The sequence below is a fragment of the Colletes latitarsis genome, chromosome 4 (assembly GCF_051014445.1).
Source record: "Colletes latitarsis isolate SP2378_abdomen chromosome 4, iyColLati1, whole genome shotgun sequence".
Taxonomy (NCBI): Eukaryota; Metazoa; Arthropoda; class Insecta; order Hymenoptera; family Colletidae; genus Colletes; species Colletes latitarsis.
The window spans coordinates 43,509,476-43,523,558 of NC_135137.1; the positions used below are offsets into that span (position 1 = coordinate 43,509,476).

General features: G+C 45.9%; 1 protein-coding gene across 7 annotated transcripts in view; it reads right to left on the bottom strand.

The window, feature by feature from the left end:
* LOC143340783 (cell adhesion molecule Dscam1) overlaps positions 1 to 14,083 on the bottom strand; it is a 78,723-nt gene that overhangs the window by 9,225 nt on the left and 55,415 nt on the right. For 6 of the 7 annotated variants that reach the window (XM_076763066.1, XM_076763071.1, XM_076763065.1 and 3 more), the window contains 8 exons: positions 10,900 to 11,044; positions 10,127 to 10,389; positions 8,888 to 9,049; positions 4,809 to 5,150; positions 1,759 to 2,064; positions 1,181 to 1,480; positions 627 to 758; positions 151 to 290 (listed from right to left, as the gene is read on the bottom strand). In XM_076763066.1, coding sequence (XP_076619181.1) covers positions 151 to 290; positions 627 to 758; positions 1,181 to 1,480; positions 1,759 to 2,064; positions 4,809 to 5,150; positions 8,888 to 9,049; positions 10,127 to 10,389; positions 10,900 to 11,044 — 1,790 coding nt within the window. Of the gene's footprint in view, positions 1 to 150; positions 291 to 626; positions 759 to 1,180; positions 1,481 to 1,758; positions 2,065 to 4,808; positions 5,151 to 7,336; positions 7,619 to 8,887; positions 9,050 to 10,126; positions 10,390 to 10,899; positions 11,045 to 14,083 lie in introns of all 7 variants that reach the window. The other variant, XM_076763067.1, reaches the window with a different exon arrangement.

Consider the following 14,083-nt stretch of genomic DNA (forward strand, 5'->3'; position numbering starts at 1 on the left):
AAATGTGGGACAAACTGTAGCTTTTTTTCTAATCGAAGATGCGATGTCATCGTTTCGATTTTTTCATACATAAAGTTTTCGTGTCTTCGGTTAGAAAATAATTACAGGTTATCCCAATTTGTGTAACTGGTAACAGGTTGGGGTACTTACGTCGCTCGCCTGACTTCGACCTAATTCGTTTTCGGCGTATATTCGGAACTGATAAGTAACCGCTGGACGCAAACTGGTCACGTGCGCGTAAGCTTGAGTACCAGGCACTGTCGCGTGAAACGTGTGATCGTGCCACACTTCTGTAAAACGTACATCGTTTTTATTACTTACGAGGAAAGAGAAATTCCAAGCATGGTAAAACCGTTGTTATTCGAACGTTCCGAGCAAATACGATCATTGTCAAATACGAGTCCTTAATGAGTGGCATAACGGCAATTTGAATAACCGTTATCAATCCAAGGAAGCGACACGCAAAGTATTGTACATACACCGGTCTACATATTATTATATTTTTATTATACATTATTATATTATTATACATACAGGACTCGCTTTCCGTCTAGTCGTTTTCGTTTTTATGAATTTCATAGGAAAGTTGATAAAAAATTACCAAACGAAACTATCTGTGTACTTGCCGGTGTCAGTTTTATATTCGACAATGTACTGCGTTATCGGGCTGTTTCCGTCTTGGCTGGTCGTCCAGCTGATGTTAATGTAGCGGCTGCTTTTCTCGATCACGTGTAGATTCCGTGGGAAATCGGGCGGTTCTGCGGGTCGTGGCCGACAAAAAAAAAAGAATCATTTTCGTTAGCAATCGCGCCACGCCGCAGCCACAATCCAACACGATGCCAACGATAGCTATTTATTTTCGCGACCGTGGTTACCTCTCCAGTCGTTCGCATAGCTAACAATAAGTATTTAAATGGCTGTCGTTGATGCGGAAACGCATTTAATTATATGGACTAGTTGTCGGTCACACCGCCGCGGCGCGGCGCGGCGCGGAATGCCCGCTCGATTTTCGATTTACTTAGGCTCGGGTGTTTTCATTCACGTGAGTCGATCGCAAAGATACAGCAAATTATTCCCTCTAAATACGAGCTGGACGATCGCGGCTTCTTGTTTCGTCGCTTCCTTTCTTTCAAGTAAGGAAATTTATGGTTTTCGGAGATTCGTAAACAGTTGACAGTACCTTGAATGTACAGATGAATCGTCATCTCGTCGCGGCCATAAGTGTTGGACGCAAAACACAAATACTTCCCGCTGTCCTCTCGACTGGTACTGATGAATCCGAGAGTGCTGATCGTACCATCGGTAGTGTTTTCTTCTTTCATCGTGTAACGGTAGTCGGACAATTTGTGCTCCAGCTGTGCACCATTCTTTTTCCAAAGTATTTTTAGGGGATGATCGCCTTTCGCCTCGCAACGCAACGAGGCGTTCGAGCCTAACCTCGCCGTTTGATTACGATGTCTTTCCACGAATTGAGCGGGTACTGCGGGTCATAGTAATAACTAGCCTTTTCTCAAAAAAATTATAGCATTTCTTTTGTTTTCTTTTTACTGAAATCACATCGACGATCATCTAATTTAGAATTAACATGCTTCAAAGATAACTAAATGCCGTATTCCTTGACATTTTATTAAAAAAATCAAGTTTCACAATCTCCTAGTTTCCGACTAGTCCCGTCGCCTAGAAACCCCTACACGTGTATGTTGATGGTAAAAGCCCGATTTTTTGAGGGAGTAAATCAAATAAAGGTCGACGTCTTACCGTTCACGGTTAGATGTACCACTTTGCTGAGGCCGGCGCCAATCCCGTTCACTGCCTCGCACAAATAGAATCCCTCGTGATCCTCTTGCACTCGGCCGAACACCAGCGAACCGTTCGAGTGTATCCTGAGGTCCTGGGCGTGCTCGTGGGCGACAATGTCGCGATAATTGCCAGGCTTCTTGCCGCTCGCGCGCCGCCACGTGACCGCCGGAGGCGGAAACCCGTCCGCATGACAGTGAAGCACCAGCCGCGACATTCCCTCTGACGCGCGAACATCTTGGGGTTCCATCACCCAACGGGGTGGCACTGTTACGTAACACCGGTCGTTAGTTAACCAGCCCTGTGTCGTTGAGTTTCACGCGCGGACCGCGGTGGCATCTGGACATTTTATTCTCTCGCGTCCCCTCCTATTTTACTTGCAGATTTCGACTGGTTTTAATTCGATTCCGGATACGGCCCATTTTTTTACTCTTTTTTCCACCTCCGACACAATTATCGCGGCCGTGGTCGTTAGTTTGTACAATTTTTACGAGTCTGACGGTCTTCCGAACGCAGACGAATGCTCGTTATTCGACCGAGAGTTTGCGCCATGAATATAAAGATATTTCGAGGAAAGTAACGTTTCCGGATGCCACTGCGCCCGTATAGAAATTTATCGAGCCAAGGCAACAGCTAACTTGTCGAATTGGCCTACTGCAACTTCCTACTTTAGCGCAAAGTGAAACAAAAGACGTGGGTGATTTAAGAGTGTGCGCGCGAGCTTGGAAGAGTGACGGTGCGTGCGTGTGCGTGTGCGTGTGCGTGGGCGTGCGTGCGCGTGTGAGTGTGTGAGTACGAGTGAGTGAGTATGTGTGTGTGTGTGAGAGAGAGAGGGGGGAGAGAGAGAATGAGGACAAAGATAGTTCTTAAAAAGAAAGCGGTTGCTTTCTGTAAAGATTCGCGGTAACAAAAAAAATTAGCCTTATCGTATCGATCGTTAAATATGTATATTGGATAATTGTCCTCTTCCTGTCTCTCTGTCGCGAGAAAAAGGCAAGACAAGGAATAGACGAGGAGACGTAAAGGTGGACACGATCGAGAAAGAGAAAACGATTGGAGAAGGAGTCTAAGATGGAAACGAACAGTGCGATAAGAACTCGATCTTTTCTTCGATTCGTGACAGAGAGAGGTCTGAGCAAAGGATAAACACGATATCAAGATCATAGTGAAATAGGAGAATGCAGAAATCAGTGCTGTGCGTACATTTCGATTACAGAACGATGCGGTGAGTGTGCATTTGCGTACATACACGCGAAGAATCACAAGGCCCTTTGTGCGTTCTTTTTAAATAGTTTGTCGCGCGAATTATCAAACAGTCATACGTGGCGAATAAGTTTTGGACCATGCAGTTCTCTTAATTATTTTATCGCGATACAACGGAAACAATATACCTATACGGGGACTCTGAAGACGGTCCGTAGCATACTTTATCAGATTCATGCTTCGATGCAGTTGGAATTAATTATTCGCCACGTAATGTTGAATCGTCGCGATTTGGCTGCCGTTCTCGTCATCGTCTAATCGGCTTCGGGGAAACGAGATTCGGACGCTGTTGTAGGGAAGAGTGTCAACGCAAAGAATTGGTGCCAAGTGTTCCATAATCGACTGAACGGAATAACTAAGAAAAATAGGAGGGGAAAAATCGAACGAACGAAAAGGTGTCGGTGCATATATGCGTGCGCTGATTAAGTGAACGAGCCGAGAGTAATAAGTAGTCGGTGCTCGAAATTCAACTTGGAGATTGTCGCCGTTGCTGTTGCTACTGCTGCCGATGCTGCTGCTGCGGCTGCTGCTGCTGCTGCTGCTGCTGCTGCCGATATTCGTACAAAATTCAAGTAGAAGTAGTGCTACGCCGAAGCCGAATTTCGCAAAAGTGGCTGGTGCCCTTTCATGCAGAATCTCTCGACTTCGAGAAGAACCGCGATCGCAGCATTCCGTGTCGTAGAAAACTGTCGAGCTTCTTTACTATAAATATACAAGTTGACACGTTGGAAACCAGGATCGCGGCACCTCGTCGAATTCGAAGATAAGGAACGGTGCGATTTCAGAGACGGTGCACCTGTGGAATATACAACTATATAGACAAACTGTACAGTGACCATGGAGAAATACTATCGTATTGTGCGGTGCTCGAGTGCTTTTGGTGCGTTGCGTTGCAGGCTGAGCGGCTGCTGCTGCTGCTGCTGCTGCTTTTTCACGAATCCTCCAGAATATTGATTCTAGAGCTGCGTTTAAAAAAAAAAAAAGTCAATTTACCGCGCACCGGTATTTATCTGCGAGGAAGATACGAGAGTTTTGATCGATACCGTGTCAAGTGATCATTTACCGATCATGCTATTACGATTAAGAAACAATAGTGTGGGCATCGTTATTCCGACCAAAGATCGTACCTATCGTATTCGACGGTAAGGAAATTTTAAATAAAGGTCGATAAATACGGAGAACCGAATAAAAATCCGTTGCAAAGGTGAGAATTCGCAGCCCTAGGTGAATGAAAAGTCTCATGCTAGATATGTATTTGAAATACGCGCGGCGTTTGCTACGGCTGCTGCTGCGACTGCACGGCTGCGTTTACGCGTGATTACACAATGATAACAATAATATAGAATATAAACGTATAGAGGACTATCGATCGGAGACGGGCCAACTGATTATCCCGTTTGTCGTTTAGGATCCAACTTTGACTAGACTAGTTAGAAAGGATGCACATACGTGTGGTCTGTAACTTGTAAGATTACCATTTTAAAATGCAACGCGTCGATAGTATACTCGATAGTTGGCTCCGAACGGCAGGCACCGTTCTCGAGGGGGAGAATGAAAAGTTGCCGTTTCCGGATAGATCGCCTCGTACGTAGACAAGATATATCGACAAGATAGAGAAAGGTGCGCTGCGAGGTGCAAGAAAAACGTGTAAACGAAAGGTGGTGAAAACGGCATTTAAACAGCAAACGAGTCTGGTTTGACGAGCTTTCGTTCAACCGGCGGCTCGCATTTCATTCGGTCTACTTTACCACGAACGATCAATTCGGCCGTCCAGAGGACCTCGGCCACGGAATTGCGCGCCAAACAAGTATAGTTGCCGGTGTGCGCGGCGCTGACGCGCTCGATAACTATGGTACTGGAATGGGCGTCAATGTTGGTTACGCGCAGCCCGACGAGTGTCTGCGTGTGCCTGAGTCCGGTTATGCCGGAGTTGCCGAACCCAATTGGACCCGGTCCGGCGATCGGCTCGCCGTCCTTGGACCAACCGATCGTGAACGGAGGATCGCCCTTCTCGACCATGCAAGTTACCTGTGCACGCACACCTTCCGAGAGATCCTTGTTAAAGCTAAAGGGAGCTATCGTGGGTGGAACTGCACAAAAAAAAAAAGATCAAGCTGTCAGCGCATGGTATCGATGTATCCATGTACGTGTTACGCGAATCCATAGCTCTAGTCTGCTCCTCTGATTCGTACAACATGGTTTACCAATCTCACAACCGACTACTCTCCGATCGACTTGCTTTTACTTGTTGTTTCGAAAACGACTGTTTAAACGTATGCACCATACCTATCTATAATGCTTTCTTTCGATATTATTCACGAGTCTACTCGTTGTACAAACCGACGGTTGCAACTTGTCGCTGCAAACACAATTTCACTATAGAAAATGTTGAGAGAAGGAATAACTTTTATAGAAAGAGGATGATTCGTCGTTTTATCTCGGCATACGAACCGTAGTATCTTTCCATCTTGGTCTGGATTAATATTCATACGCTACGTTGTGTTTTCCTACTTGAAATCGGTATTATAAAGGTACCATATTTCCACATCAGTTGCAAAACAACGCACAGTTTCCGATGTATTATCCTTGAAACATATATACCTCGATGAATTCGAACAAACTACCGGTGGAACATGATGTATGGTATAATATACATGAACATGTATAAATGTAGGAGAAAAAGAACCAAGACTGGACCGGGTTTCGGAAACCGGATGGATCGTTTGCTTGTCGGGCGTCTGCTCTATCCCCATCCAACCAATCTCAACGATTCTTTTTCTCCTTTGTTAACGTTATTATTACACGGTCGATGACAACACGCAACGTTGATCGACTCTTCTTACACGATATGGCTGCTTGGCCGATTTTCCTACAATGATAACAATGAATGTTGTATGTTGCATGTTGTATCGCTAGTAATTATATTTCTTTTATAATTTGGCTGCGATGCACGGATAAATGTCGATTTCGCAGAAAACAGCTTTAGAACGCAACGTTTCGACGGTTAAAAACGGTTGACGGTAGCGTGTTTCTGGTACGGCAAGTTTATTCGAACCTATGAATCCAAAGGTCGACACAGTATCTGCTGAACATAGACCTCGCATTACGCTTCCCATAATGGAGTATGGGCTAACGTAATGCGATAACGTGAACGCGGTTCTGCGTCATTACACGAATAGGTTCGCATTCGCGTCGACCGAGCCGCAGCGGGCTTCGATGGGATTTATTTCGCGAACGAATAGCGAGCGATCCGCGAATAGAATCAGAATGAAATATCTATCTTGCGATAGTTTCACCGATCGCGCGTTTTATGTTGTTCAGAGGGAATCTTGGTACGCGTACGTGCAGAGAAAAGGGCAGGTCGCGTTATGCCGTTTCGGTTTATCGTCGCTCGTCACGGTACAACGCGTTAAAATCAGAGCCTTGGGCCGTTCGTTCGAATTCATTTGCCGCGCGGGCAAGAGTTTCGTTCGTTCCGCTTGCACTGATTTGTTCCTCTAGGGAACCGAGGTTGGGAGAGAGAGAGAGAGAGAGAGAAAAAGAGAGAGGGTGAGAAGGGGGTGGTGGTTTTTAATGCCGGCCGCTCCGTCGCACGACAGAAACGAAAACGAACTGACTCTCTGGTGATGGCGCTGACAACACGAATGCGTGTATGCAAACGAGCGTGAAAAGAGCGAGGTGGAAGGAAAAAGAGGAAACCTGGCGATGCAGAGTCCTCGCCCGAGGATGAAGAGCGCCAACGATTCATCTTGCGCGCTGCGTTACAACGGGAGTTTCAACCGGTCGAGAGGTCCTGCGAATGCTGCGCGATGATTTTAATATCGACGATCCCCGGATCGTCTTTTTCCTTCATTTTTCACAGTCGTTCGTTCGTTCGTTCGTTCGGTGCTCGGCGGTAATCGTTTCACGCTCCACGCGAATTTATTCGCAATCTGTGGTCGTGCTGACAATAAGTAAGCACATTCGAGTAAAATAGAAGCACATGGTTGCATTTGTCAAGCGTTGAATTCGAATCGATCGTGAAAGGGAGCAAAAGTTGAAGGACGTATTGGCGGCGCGGCGGCGTGCGTTCAATGAAATGTTAACCAATCAGTTAAACTGTTTCTTAAAAGAATCGTAAGGTAGCGGGTGAAATTGAGAGAGGACTGGCGGGATAGAGTACCGACATCGTCTTGTCAAAGGTACACAGGAACCGCGTCGTTGAATAGGAGAAAAACGTAGTAACGTTGGAAACGCAGAAACTGTTCCGAGGTAAATCGTGCTCGTCCCTGCGTACCGTGTACCAGTAGCGATGCCGTGTGAGACGTATTGGCGGCATCGTTGCTCGCGACGCACGTATAGTTGCCGTTGTGCGCCGTGGACGCGCTCTGTATCCTCAATGCGAGATCAAAGTCGCCGATATGATGGGTGTTGGCCTCCTTGGGCTTCAACGGTCTGCCGTCCTTCAGCCAGGTGATCTTGAGCGGTGAATCGCCTTCGCTGACCACGCAAGTGACATGCACCCGCGCTCCTTCTTGAATATTGGCGGGAAAGTTAAACGGATCGATTTTAGGCGGTACTGAAAATTACAGGAATCACGACACATTTTATTTAAACACGATCCGCTGGACAACCTCCTTCTCGTCGTTCTTCCTATCGGTTTCATCGCCGAGAGTGTCCAACAGTTTCGAGCCGAGGAAACTTTTACGAATCGATCGATACGCCAAACGGTCGTGAAACGATTCAACGCGGAAAGAAAAAGCTCCGCGCATCGACCCCCACGGGTTACCTCTGGGTTCCTCCAACTCGTCTGCTCGACTATCGGACTTTTCGTCTTTCGTTGCTTTCTTTACGGTCGTCTTTTCGGTCCTTGCGAACCGATATCTAGATTCGAATAACGTTTCCGATCTTTCCTGGCTTCTTTTCTGTTTTCTTCGCCCGACGGAAACACCGCATTATCCTCTCGATTCTCGAGTTGAATCGCACTATGGAAGGATAACGTACATACACGTATAGAGGCGATTTCACAGCCATCTGGATATTGCGCATGCTCGTGTTGCGTCCGATAAGTTTACCGACACGGTAAACTGTGAAAACGGTTCGTCGCGATTGCTGCGTACAAAATCGTTGATCCGAAACCGTTATCGATCCAAGAGAAGAGAAACGGTGTCGTGTATCGAGTCGACGTTATAGCTGGCCACCAACAAATCGGTTACAATTGGAACATGAACTTTATTATGTTTCGCTCGGATGGAACAACAGAGTGTATCGAACGATTCGAGCATCATTGGTTGAACAATCATCCTTACGAAATATCTAACGAATAATTTTCCGGCGTCACGCCGGATATCGAACAATCATCGCGAGCTACAACCTACTCGAAAAACACTATAATTTGGAAAAACGCAGAGACCGACGCGTTTAATCGTCACGGGAAGACTTGATTTCCGAACAAATAGTAGAGACGGCACATCAATTTGCAAACATCGCGACAAAGTCGTCCAATTTCTTGCGCCAAAACAACGATCCGACACGTAACGGACGTAAACTCAGACGGCCGAGCCGTACCGAAGAGAATTACTTTTCCAGAATTACAAGTAGCGTAGAATCGATCGATCGACGTCGCGTAGTTGCGAAAACGTCTCGGCGCGGCGTTCGAGCCGTCGAGGTGTCGATCTATGCTGTCGAAACACGGAAAATCCTGACAGAGCGGATCAGTTCCAACAACGAGATAGATACCAGCGCTAACGGAACACGCTGTTATTCCATTTTAAGCGGAGGTAAAATCACTCGGAAAAGACATGGTAAAATCGAACGGAGGAGGATAAAGAGAGGGAGGAAACTTTACCTTTCACTTCGATGTGAACCGTCTGTGAATCGGAGCGACCTTGTTTGTTCTTCGCCGTACAGGTGTATGCACCGTGATCGGTGCTGCTGTCGACACGATGAAGCACCAGCGTTCCGTTAGGGGATACTTCCTGACGTCGACTCGTTGGTAGCACTTTACCGTCTGCGGTTCCAACAAGAAACCTTTCTCATTACGTTGCTTCTATTTCGAAACGCAACTATTCCACTTTCTCTCGCGAGTTAAGTAAACTAATAACGCTTTTCATAATAATATAGTAGATAGATACCGTAAAAATGAAATAAAAGTTGCGTTGCCCGGTAAACCGTTTAACAACAGATGAAAATTGTTGGAACCTATGCACGAGTCCACTCGTAAAACTGAAATTTTAAGACGCTACTCGCTTACGGAGCTTTATTATCGGCATTAAATAAATCGAACAGTTCGTAATAGCCCAGACCTAAAGCGAGAAGAATGATAAATTTAGTTGGTGCAAGCAGACTGTTTACACAGCTACGGAATCAAGGTTCAACTCTCGACGTTACGGTATCTCGCGCCTCTACGTATCTACATACATACAGTCGAGTTTTCAAACCGCTTTCTGTAGTCGCGACTCGACTTTGAACGATATAACGCGCGCACCGTCATGCTACATCGTTCGTAAAAAGGGAGAAAGTTACGGTACCGTTTGAAACTTTTCCAAAAGTTTGGTTCATCATTACTGGAAAAAGAAAACGTTCCAACTTCTCGGAGGTAGCGGCCTCGAGTTTTCTCGTTCGAAGGAATGAAACCCAAAACCAGCAATTCGTTTTTACGTGACCGATGCTGATTTTTCAAATGGGCAAAAATAAAGTTACGCTTATTTTTTCTTAGTTAGAAAAATTCCAATTTAAGGGGGAAAAGGTTTGTTGGTTTTTCTCTGAAAGAAATAGAAAAGACTGAACATTTTTTGATTCCATTTTTTTTTAACTCCGCGTTAGATCGTGGAGATTTACGATTGCTAGTTGTTCGCATATGCTGCTTATACTCTGCATATTATATTTAAATCTTTCACCTCGAAGGTTGTTTTACAGGGAATCCGACGAGTCTCGTAAAGGGTTAGTTAGGTCGAGGTAAAGCGAGCCAAGTAGATGATACGACGTATAAGGTTTAACGAATGGACTCGAAACGAAACGCATCGCATCGCATCGCATCGCATCGCGTCGGCTTTAATGGTTTCCATCGAGCACCGCGATCACTGACCTTTCTCCCATATAATGCTCGCGATCGGGAAACCAGCGACCGGACATTTGATGACGGTGGTTTCACCGGCCACTGCGGCATAGTTTCCCATCGGGCGTACATGGGGCAGACCGTAAATGTTGAGACGAGCCGAATGGTGGACTCTCGCCCCTTGATTCGCCGCCGTACATCGGTATTCCCCGCCGTCCTCCACGTGCACTACGCTTATATTCACGTGCGATATTACGTCTCCGTGCACCGTCACATACTGACCTATCATAAACCTGCGAGCAAGCACCATAAGATTTTCGTTACGTAACCTTACGTGCCGTTGGTCCAATATTTTCTCTGTTCGCACGATAATTGTTCGGTAGATAATTGCTACGCACGAGAAAATTACGAAACGGAAGAAATATTATAAATTAAACGATCCTGATGGTATTATCAAATAACGTGTACACGGGCTCGTTAAATCTATCATTCGAAATCGAACGGCTGTAAAAAGTTTAAACCGAGACCGGTTGATTGGTAATTTTCCTCTCGATTGGTTCAGAGAATGGAAACCCGCGAGGAGGTATCCATCCCACGTTCCCACGGGAGCTGCGCTCTAACGAGGAGCTCTACTCTGATTTTCCATCGATCGTAATACCTTGGTTTAATAATTGTTCTATACAAGTTAACTCAAATTGCAAACCTTGGTCGCTTATAATGGAACAAACTACTCGCGAAACATAACGGATGCGCAACCCTTAATTCTTTTCTCCGGCACCGGAAAGTGGAAAGAGACATCGTACCTGTCGTTCTGCGGAAGAGGAAATCCATCGAGGGTCCAGGAAAAGTGCGGCGTCGGGTTTCCTGTGGCGATGCACTTCAGCGAGACCGAAGGACCGGGTTGAATCGTTTGTTCGATGAATTTATAGAGAAGCTGCGGAGCAACGTCTGAAAGTCGTACCGTTCGGATTAGGTAAATGCAGGCACACGAATCAGAGAAAAATAACGAAATGTCGATAAAAATTCGAAATTAAATAACACGAGGGAGAGGGACAGACGAAAGAAACAGAGAGTTCGACTTGGACGTTGAGAAAAGTAGAAAGAGCGAATAATTGACAGCCGCGTGACAGCTAAATCGTATCGAATCGTATCGACGTTGGCGCTAACAGATGTTTACGTATGCTGTAATTTCGGATGTATGTACATATGTACTTTCTCCGGCATTCCGAGATGTTACCGTTACACAATTAAACGAAACAGATTTTCACGAACCTGTCGCTAGGATCATTTTAATATGTCTTTATGATGTTTGATCGGTATTGAGTTTCAACGTCAGCGTCGTCACGTATTTTCTTCTTTCGAGTAGATATACCTATTTTTACATAGCTGCGGAACATTTTTCGAGCACGTATACTAGACGGAAGAGGCCAGTAGAGAAAGTGCGTTGCACACAGTTGTCAGCGTTTTAGAAAAGGTATCGATAAGACACGCTTACCACTCGATCTCACGAGTATACGCTGTGCCTATTACGGGGTGTTATTTTACTAGCCTGCTTTCGAAGAATTCGCGTTTTCGAGTTTTCGAATTTCCCTTTAGAGCATGTCACGCGTAGCATAAGGTCGTCGGTCGTTTTCATTTTCAATGGACAGCCAGCAGCGAGCGGAAATTGGTACGATATGGCGCGGCGCAGTGGACGACGCGACGCGATGTACCTGGGGGCGAAATTTCGAAATCGTGAAGCGGTGCAACTGCAGATTCAGGTGCGCTCACGGGGTCACGCACCCCAGAAGTAGCCCGAGGTCCCGTTCTAAATGACCCTGGGCAGCCGCAAGGCGGCGTATTACGCACGCAACATTTACATGACAAGCCCTGCACGCTGGTGCAACTATCGATCTGCGGTTTGACGCCTGAACTCGAGTGCCGCCTAGTGAATTAACCCCAAATTATAGAGCCGACAATAACCGAGGCTCCGAGCTGCGCGGCTGTTTGCACGCCGCGTAAATCAGGATTCCGTATTGCCGAATGCCACGCCCCGTTTTGCGAATCTCGTATTATTGTATACGCGTTGCACCGCGTCGCACCGCGTCGCACCGCGTCGCACCACATCGGACCGGCTGCTCATTGTCGTTATTCCTCCCGCACCTCGGTTATCCAAAACTTTACCCGCTGCCCGATATACATACATATACTATTGTCCACGCTTGTTTCTGGCTGATATCACCCGTAAGCCGAGCTATCATTCTGCTCGCGAACCACTAAATTTCTCTTTCTTTTTCTATACCAAATACGAATATCGTTCGCGTTTCACGAACGCGTAGAATCGTGGAAAATACGTAATACCGATTTCGTAATCCTTTGGTTAAATATTTAGCATATTCGTTTTCTAAAACGCTGTACCAGTTTGAACGTTTCGACGAATGATATGACTCGAACCGACAATCCAGGCAATTTTTCACCAATTCTGTCTTTCCGTCGTACATGCGTTCCGTAAACGCTTCCGCTTCGGCCAGCCGTATAACTGAAAAACAAGAATAAAAATACCAGCACGTTACGCGTAGCTATACATTTATTTGCCCATTCGAGTCAGTTAGCCAGCCATCGTTATGAAAGTTTGCCGCTTTGATTCCTTCCCTTTGTTACGCCAAACGATTAATCCGTTTCCAAGTATGTATTCGATTTGGACTGTTTCGAATCATGGCGTATTCGATGTATGCATGAATTATTTAAAAGGAGAATAACCGGATACGGGGAAAGGGTATCGCACGAGGGAAAACGAGCAGAAAACGGGCACAGATTCATGCCACATAGGAGAGAATTAGATGCGATTTTTTATTTCAACTTTTAAGTCGATTCCAAGGATCGTTCTTTCGTTCTGTTACAGACGTGGTCGATGCATCGAGACGCGACGAAAAGACGGAAATGGCCGTTCGTATGTACGTGCACTTGGGACCGTCGATCGACACGGTCGTTTAAGGTAATGGATTATGTGTTGCGTGGCGCAGCGCGGTGCGACCATGGTTTTAAAGAACGATGACGGTAGTATTCGTCCGAAGCGGCGTTCGTCCTAGCCCGCGGTTTTTGCGCGGGAATTTCGAGCGGTACCAACATTTTTATCGAACCACAATTTCTACTCCACGCCCCGTCGCGTCGAGTTTCTTTCATTTCGCCAACTAGCAGCCGCCTCGGCCGACTTCCCACTCTCGTGACTAAGACAAACGGTATGTATTTATTTCACGGCACGCCAGCCAGTGGATTTCTCCTTTCTCCATTATGCATCGCCCTCGTTAAGCACCTTTTTTTCTTTTCTTTTTTTTCTTTTTCTTTAGTATTTCGACGCTCTTCCCTGGCTTTTTATTCTTCTCTCGCTTCTCCTTCTTTCTCTACCGCCGATCGGCTCTCTCGCTATTCGTTTTCACCTTCTACATCTTTTCTTACTTCCTCCTCCTCCTCCCCGTGTCTCTTCCATTCTAGGTCTTATTATTTCTTTTGCCGACAGTTTTTTTTTCATCCCTCGCCTCCACGAGCTTGAGAATAGGCAAGACCTACAAGTCGAGAGAGCCGGCCAAGTAACGGGAGTATTTGATTTCACGCATCGAATCAGATTTCTCCAATAAAAGAGACCCTCTATTCAAATTTATCAAGTATCCTCTATTAAAATTTTTCCCAGGGGTGGCCAAACACCACACCCTATATGTTATTATATGTTATTAACCTAGCGTCGATTCTAAGTAAAATTCTGACCGAAATTCATAACTACGAAAAGGTTATACTTGGCTGAATATTTCGTCGGAGCGAATCTAGCGTTGTGTGTCGCAAAAAAGAAAATCAAGTTTCAGGGGATGATCGGTCGTCGAATTGACCAAGACCATCGCGCTCGTCGCGAACAAACTTTTCCGTTCGCTTAATTAAAAATATTCAACTCGTCCAAAGGGTAACGCGGGATAAAGACTAGTTATAATACGTATATTTTTATCGCGTTTAACGGAC